At 33.3% G+C, this 8,197-nt stretch overlaps 2 protein-coding genes across 2 annotated transcripts; both read left to right on the forward strand.

The window, feature by feature from the left end:
• Positions 1-112: 112 nt before the first annotated feature.
• Positions 113-1,356, forward strand: LOC128169096 (M-phase inducer phosphatase-like; the record flags this gene model as incomplete). Its single annotated transcript, XM_052835271.1, has 4 exons — positions 113-211; positions 355-491; positions 691-808; positions 1,047-1,356. Coding segments are annotated over 4 exons (489 nt in total), but the record flags the coding sequence as incomplete, so codon positions are not given.
• A 3,167-nt stretch (positions 1,357-4,523) lies between these two features.
• LOC128169095 (M-phase inducer phosphatase 1-like) lies at positions 4,524-6,699 on the forward strand. The gene is made up of 8 exons (XM_052835270.1): positions 4,524-4,661; positions 4,890-4,946; positions 5,111-5,263; positions 5,383-5,532; positions 5,669-5,767; positions 5,886-6,022; positions 6,210-6,327; positions 6,565-6,699. The coding sequence occupies exons 1-8, from the start codon at positions 4,524-4,526 to the stop codon at positions 6,697-6,699; spliced, it is 987 nt and encodes a 328-aa protein (XP_052691230.1).
• The last annotated feature ends 1,498 nt before the right edge of the window (positions 6,700-8,197 follow it).

Raw genomic sequence — 8,197 nt, forward strand, 5'->3', positions numbered from 1 at the left:
AATTATTTATGAACAGCTAAAAACAATATCGCAACATTCGAATATAAAACAAATACAATTTTTGATCGTTTAATGTAAAAACAATAACATAATATTTTGTTCATGTTTGTAGGTTGTTGACGTAATTTCCGGCAAGTATGACGACAGCATCGGCAGCTGCCTCATCGTTGATTGCAGATACCCGTATGAATACAACGGCGGCCATGTTCCGGTAAGTTTCTATTGTAGAAGCAAAATTAAATCTAAATAATCTTTTAATGATTTCTATAAACCTAATCACAGGTAACTAATACATAATGAATGATTAAATTTGTTATTATAAAATTGGTAATAAATCTCTGTTTTATTTTACAGGGCGCCATTAATGCTCATCGACCAGAAGACATACCCTCCATTTTGAATCAACATCAGAGCATGCGCAATGCAGCCAGCGACAAGCGCCACATCGTCATCTTTTACTGCGAGTTTTCTTCTGAGCGAGGGCCAAGGATGTAAGTCTCCTGATAAGATATAAATCTTGATTCAGTATCAGTGTTGAATAAAGATTCAATTTGGTTTCAAACTACGTTTTCTTTGACCTATACACAATGAAATATTTTGTTGAACAAAGAATAATTTTTATGTAATGCATACATTTATAATCATTTGTATATTGATATTTTTACTTATATATACGTTTTTGAATTCCAGGTGTCGTAATGTAAGGAAAGCTGACCGTGACCTGAACAAGGACAGCTACCCATTCCTGAACTTTCCCGAGATCTACGTCATGCATAACGGCTTCAAGGACTTCTACGAAACACACCGGGTAAATTTAAGTGGTCAAATTGTCGAAAACCTATTTCTGTCAAAACAATGGATTAGATATACTTTTATGTCGCTTATTATATATACAAATGCAATTTAAAATGAGCAAATATTGCAGGAAAACAGATTTTAAGTGCTCGTATCATGCATGGTTTTATACATACTTTTATAGAAAATAATGTATGAAAATGTAATTATTCATTAATGCCTGACATTCATGTTATTTTGATTTTTTCCAGAACTTGTGCGAGCCCATTGGTTACACGCCGATGCTTCACAAGGATCATTCCGAGGATCTACGTCACTTCCGGTCCAAGTCCAAGTCCTGGAGTGGCGGATCCAGGCGTCGTGTTTCCGGACTGCGTCTCTTCTGATCCAGATACGTTATAGCAATCTGAGGGACGAATTGTTAAATCGTGAATTGTTGGTGATGTCGTGCTGTTTCATGTAGTTCGTTTTGGAATCAGATGTGTGTATTGTTATCGCAAGAACTTGTCCTGAGTTTGCTAAATGTATTTACAAAGACGATGTGAAATTTTCTTTGATAAAAACCCATTGTATATGTTGTACAATTTGAGAACCGCTGTACATTGTATTTAAATTCAGTTGTTTTCAAATTTGTTTCTACAAAGTGCTAATTTATTACATTGTTATTGATTTGTTATTTGTTGTTATTATTTATTATATTTATATGCGTATATAATGAATAAATAATAAAACTATGACTAATAATGCTGCGTTTGATATTTTCAAAGTATGAAATAATAGCACCAACAGATATATAGTATCAGAGGAAAGGATTACATTTTATAGCATTATTCTGAAGGTTTTCGTGTTTGTGAATTGAACCCACCTCTTCCTCCATTTATTGCTGATTGTGAACTTATTCAACTGAAAGGCACTATAAGTAATAGTTAAGAAAATAGGTTTGTCGATTGAGATAAGAGTGGCTATAAAATGTAACATTCATTAAACCTTATTCCATAGTGAGAATTTTTTAATTTTCTCAACTAACAAAGGAAAATATACATTGTCAATAATTAATTATTATGGAATACATTTCCTAACGTCGTATTTCCACATAACTACATGTACTTGCTATAAAACGTTCAGTTATACATATCTTTATTTCTTCGTATCATTTTACGAAACATACATTGTTTTTTAATATCATTATAACATAAGGAATAGTTTGCCCGCCCTTTGAACCCTCTGTTATCACCTCGTTACATGTTAACCTATTCATGGTAAGAGTGACTTCCCCTGCGCTTGGACCTCAGAGCCTGTGTGAGAGCGCGCGCGAGTGAACGATGTGCCAATTCTCCATGTCGACATGGTCAGGTGTGAGATGTAAGTTCGCTATCCAGGCACCCCTCAGCATTGTCACCGACTATTATATATACGGCTTATTATTATTTAAATTTTGAAATAAAAATGTTTTGAATTCATTTGAGGAATATGAAACGTAAAATACTTAGAATAAAATGGCATCTGAAGCAAACATACCAGATTTATATCTAACAATGTATGGCAAGAAAAATAGTTCGCACATGTGTTTTGTCTCCATATCTGTCGAGATTACTGTTCTTTTCACACTGAAAGTCGCGATGTTTACAATGTATGATCATGCACTGTTGAAAGAAAGGCTAAGTTTGCAATATTTATTCTATTGACCGTCCAGAATTATTTATTTTATCGATAAATTGAGATTCTTCATATTGTTCAGAGCATACTTTTTGAATTGTTCATATTTTAAACTTCGCAGCAAAATTCATGGAGAATTTTGATTTCATGGTAAATGTATTAGCGCAAAATGAGCCGTAGTGTCTCTTTAACTTGATGTTTCCATTTCAAATATTCAACCCTTTAAGTTCACCTGTAATGCGATGAATTTGAAAAGTAAGATAATTCTTGAAAAAAGCCTAGAAATGTATGTTCATGGATCAGATGGTATAAAATAACATTGTTCTGAAGAACTCGCCTGGATGGGTGTGATATAAAGGACCAAAAGCATGTCGGATTTAAAAGCGAATAATCAAAGAACCCACAAAAACAGTAAATATGGCAAACATCTAAAATATAAATAAATCTTATTAATTTGTCAATTTGTAATATTTTTAAATATGTGAAATAAATTGATGCTTCAGCAGATTCTATTTTAATCGAACGTCTTGGTGCACACCCAATTTTTGAACACTGTGATAACTTACAGGCTTTAATGTCATTTTATGCTGTGGGTGGACTTCGTTTTACCCTTTTTTCATGTATATTTTGTACTTCACTCTTTACAAATTTGTACAATAAATTATTCTGCACGAACAAAAACCTGGATTCATAGGCATAGTATACTGTATCTCAAATTTTATTTTCATGTAATAAAATCCGAGTATCCGTTTTTTTTTGGTTAAGCTAGAAATTCGTTATCTACATTATAATTAGAAATCAAATTTCTACACTCAACGTTAATATCACCACGTTCTAAAAGAAACGTGGGGTGAAATAGGGAAAGTAAAATGATAAATATGACAAAAATATTAAGGAAAACACGGTTAATGTAATACCCCGGGGAAGCCTGTTATTGCCACACATTTACTTGTCAATCAAGTGTTGTACGACGTGCAATAAGGCTGGTTCTGCTATGTCATCAAAACCAGTTTTACTGAAATTATACGATATCTCCCTAACCCTTTTACTACATTTCAAAACAAGTCAAACAAGCAGTTGACACGTGTGTTACAAGGTTGTTACATATTAATCCCGGGCCAGAGAGATCCATAAGTCACAAAACAAAAATAGATTTGACCAAATTCATATCTCGATCAAAATTGAAAGAAACAGTTCTTAATGCAACAAATGATAAGGAATAATATGACACATTTAAGAAAAACAAAAATGTTAACGTGTAGACATTAATAACTGAGCTTTATTACAAAAAATAATTGCTGTGTGTTTACAAAATTTATTGTTTTGTATATATACATGTACATGTGTATGTACATTTTGTAATAGTGTGCACTAAGTTACATGTATGTATTACTGTATATAAATATTTTTTGCGCAAACCCCACCAATATTTGCTAGTAAAACTTCAAAATATTGACAATTCACAAGAAAGAAAGCCAATATTTGATTCACTCTTTTTATTATTTTTTTTTTTATAGTTCCTAATTATTTATCGTATGTGTTTGATTTATTTATATCAATTTGACCGTAAAATGTTTTGATAATTTTCAATATTTAAATCACTTGATTTGATCAAACCAAGCTCAAGGCAATGCTACTAGTGTTATAAGCTTCGGGGCAATACTGCACCGCTACTGTGCAATATTGCCCTCTACTGTACCGTTAAATAACTAATTAGCCTACAATATTTTAACAGGGGCAAGACCGAATTAACGGGCTACGGATTAAAGGATTAAAATTCGAATGCCGCTTATAAACATGTCAAGATTTCCAGACTTTTAATTGGAGAAGTTTTTTCTGCATCATTGCTTCGCGGAAAAAATCGCATATATACACGCGGCTCCCTGCAAAAATCATTATATTCATCAAAACGGTTTCAAGAAAGAAACTGAGAACAAATGTAAGAAAATAGGAATAGATATAAATTTATTATTTGCATTATCTATTCATCAAAGCAGATCACAATTTACACATTTGTTATTGAATTCAGATCGATAACATTTGACTGCTTCTCTTTTGTAGAAGAATTCAGCATGTATACCCCTGGTAAATTGGATGCAGTGATGGACTCGGACTTCGGTCTCGGTTTCCTGCCGATACCAAAGCGTACACTTTTTGCCGACGACAAACAGACGCTTAACGAAGACGACGATTCTGGTTTAGGGATGGAGGTAATTGATCTAGAAAATATGTGTTCGATACATTATAATACACCCAAACTTCCCGAAAATAACAAGAAACTGTCTATCGAAAATGAAATTTATTTTGAAAATTTGAAAAAAAAGTCCCAGCTCTTCATGACATTTCTTAACATTGCATCTACATATCACCGTAAGTTTAATCATAGTCATTACATGTGAGAAAAATGCCAATTGTAATCTCTTGTTTTGGTTTTTCAGTGTGCTGTAGATTTGACATCAGATGAGGATACCAGCTCGTATATGATCGCTTCATTGGTATGAACATTTTTCATTAAACTTTATAAATAGTTATATTTTGAATTTTTAAAGAAATTAGAAAAAAAAATCAAACATTGGCAAGAAAATAATCAAATAAACAATTAGAAAAATTTATAATAACAATGTTTAAAATATTTAAGATAACTCTCTTTGAATTTTAGTTGGAACGACCATTCGCATGTTTCTCTCCAATGGAGATTAAACGACCAAAGAAGAGATCCGAAAGAATGATGGAACCGATGAACGAATCTGCACAAAAACGCCCGAGGTTTGCCGAACGTAGAAAGACCCTCCAGAGGTCCCTTTCTTTTGGCGTAAGTTGAATACATGCATTTCCGAGGGTATTTAAAGTGTAAATCTAATTTTCATAATTTTGTATAGAAGATTTATTTTAAAGATTGCCATTAACAAGTATATTGATTTTTCTTTCCAGGATAAACCTTTAGGAGACCGAGAGGAAGTCAAAGCTGTAGTGGGACGAATGGTAGAGGAGTCCAACCTGATTGGTGACGGAAGTCAGACATGTAGCCTTCCCACAATTCCCGGAAAACACCTGGATCTGAAGAGCATCACCAATCAAACGGTAATGAATTGAAAATGGAAAATAATTTATAAACAGCTAAAAATAATATCGCAACATTCGAATATAAAACAAATACTTACAATTTTAAATCGTTTAATGCACCAACATTAACATGATTTTTTTGTCATGCTTGTAGGTTGTTGACGTAATTTCCGGAAAGTATGACGACACCATCGGCAGCTTCCTCATCGTGGACTGCAGATACCCGTATGAATACAATGGCGGCCATGTTCCGGTAAGTTTTGTAAACAAGTTATAAAAATTCATATAAATCTGAATAATTTTTTAAAAGTTTTTTGTTCTACTAAATGAATTATATAAAATTAACTACTATTTGTGATTTTATTTTACAGGGCGCCATTAACGCTCATCGACCAGAAGACATACCCTCCATTTTGAGTCAACATCAGAGCATGCGCACTGCAGCCAGCGACAAGCGCCACATCGTCATCTTCTACTGCGAGTTTTCTTCTGAGCGAGGGCCAAGGATGTAAGTTTCCTGGTAAGATATTCTTGATTCAGTATCGGTGTTGAATAAAGATTGTTTTAAACTACGTTTTCTTTGACCTATACAATGAAATATTTTGTGGAACAAAGACAAATTTTTATGTAATGCATACATGTATAATCATTTGTATATTGATAATTTTACTTATATATACGTTTTTGAATTCCAGGTGTCGTAATGTAAGGAAAGCAGACCGTGACCTGAACAAGGACAGCTACCCATTCCTAAATTTTCCTGAGATCTACGTCATGCACAACGGCTTCAAGGACTTCTACGAAACACACCAGGTAAATTCAGTGGTCAAATTGTCGAAAACCTATTTCTGTCAAAACAATGGATTAGATATACTTTTATGTCGCTTATTATATATACAAATGCAATTGAAAATGAGCGAATATTGCAGGAAAACTGATTTTAAGTGCTCGTATCATGCATGGTTTTATACATACTTTTATAGAAAATAATGTATGAAAATGTAATTATTCATTAATGACTGACATTCATGTTATTTTGATTTTTTCCAGAACTTGTGCGAGCCCATTGGTTACACGCCGATGCTTCACAAGGATCATTCCGAGGATCTACGTCACTTCCGGTCAAAGTCCAAGTCCTGGAGTGGAGGATCCAGGCGTCGTGTTTCCGGACTGCGTCTCTTCTGATCCTGATACGTTATAGCAATCTGAGGGACGAATTGTTTAATCGTGAATTGTTGGTGATGTCGTGCTGTGTCATGTTGTTCATTTTGGAATCAGATGTGTGTATTGTTATCACAAGAACTTTCCTGAGTTTGCTAAATGTTTTTACAAAGACGCTGTGAGTGAATGAAGTTTTCTTTGATAAAAACATATTGTATATGTTGTACAATTTGAGAACCGCTGTACATTATATTTATATTCAGTTGTTTTCAAACTTGTTTCTACAAAGTGCTAATTTGTTACATTGTTATTGATTTGTTATTAGTTGTTATTATTGATTATATTTATATGTGTATATAATGAATAAATAATAAAACTATGACTTATAATGCCGCGTTTGATATTTTCAAAGGGTGAAATAGCAGCACCAATAAATATATAGTATCAGAGGAATAGCATCATTCTGAAGGTTTTCGTGTTTGTGAATTGAACCCACCTCTTCCTCCATTTATTGCTGATTGTGAACTTATTCAACTGAAAGGAACTATAAGTAATAATTAAGAAAATAGCTTTGTCGAGTGGCAATAAAATGTAACATTCATTAAACCTTATTCCAAAGTGAAGAAATTTTTAATTTTCTCAACTAACAAAGGAAAATATACATTGTCAATATATTTACTACATGTACATGTATTATGGAATACATTTCTTAACGTCGTATTTCCACATAACTACATGTACTTAATTTAAAAAGTTCAGTTATACATACATGTATATTTATTGCTTCGTATCATTTTACGAAATATACATTGTTTTTTAATATTATCATAACATAAGGAATAGTTTGCCTGCTCTATAACCCCTTGTTTATCACCTCGTTACACTGTTACATGTAACCTATTGAGTGACTTCCCCTGCGCTTGGACCCCAGTGTCTGTATGAGAGCGCGCGAGTGAACGATGTGGCCCCCACCCCCACCCCCCGTGTCAACATGGTCTGGTGTGGTCTGGTGTGGTCTGGTGTGAGATATAAGTTCGCTATCCAGGCACCCGTCAATATTGTCACCGACTTTTATATACGCTTATTGTTATCTAAATTTTGAGGTAAAAATGTATTGAAATCATTTGAGGAATATGAAACGTAAAACACTTAGAATACAATGGCAACTGAAGCAAACATACTAGATTTATATCTAACAATGTATTACGAGAAAAATAGTTCGCACTTGAGTTTTGTCTCCATTTTTGTCAAGATTACTGTTCTTTTCACACTGAATGTCGCACTTTTTACAATATATGCCCATGCATTGTTGAACGAAAGGCTAAGCTTGCAATATTTATTCTATTGGCCGTCTAGAATTATTTATTTTAGCGATAAATTGAGATTCTTCATATTTTACAGAGCATACCTTTAGCAATGTTCATACTTTCAACTTCGCAGTAAAATTCATGGAAAAATTTTCATTTCATGGTACATGTATTAGCGCAATATGAGCTGTTGTGTCTCTTTAATTTGATATTTC

Source organism: Crassostrea angulata, unplaced genomic scaffold (assembly GCF_025612915.1).
Source record: "Crassostrea angulata isolate pt1a10 unplaced genomic scaffold, ASM2561291v2 HiC_scaffold_95, whole genome shotgun sequence".
Taxonomy (NCBI): domain Eukaryota; kingdom Metazoa; phylum Mollusca; class Bivalvia; order Ostreida; family Ostreidae; genus Magallana; species Magallana angulata.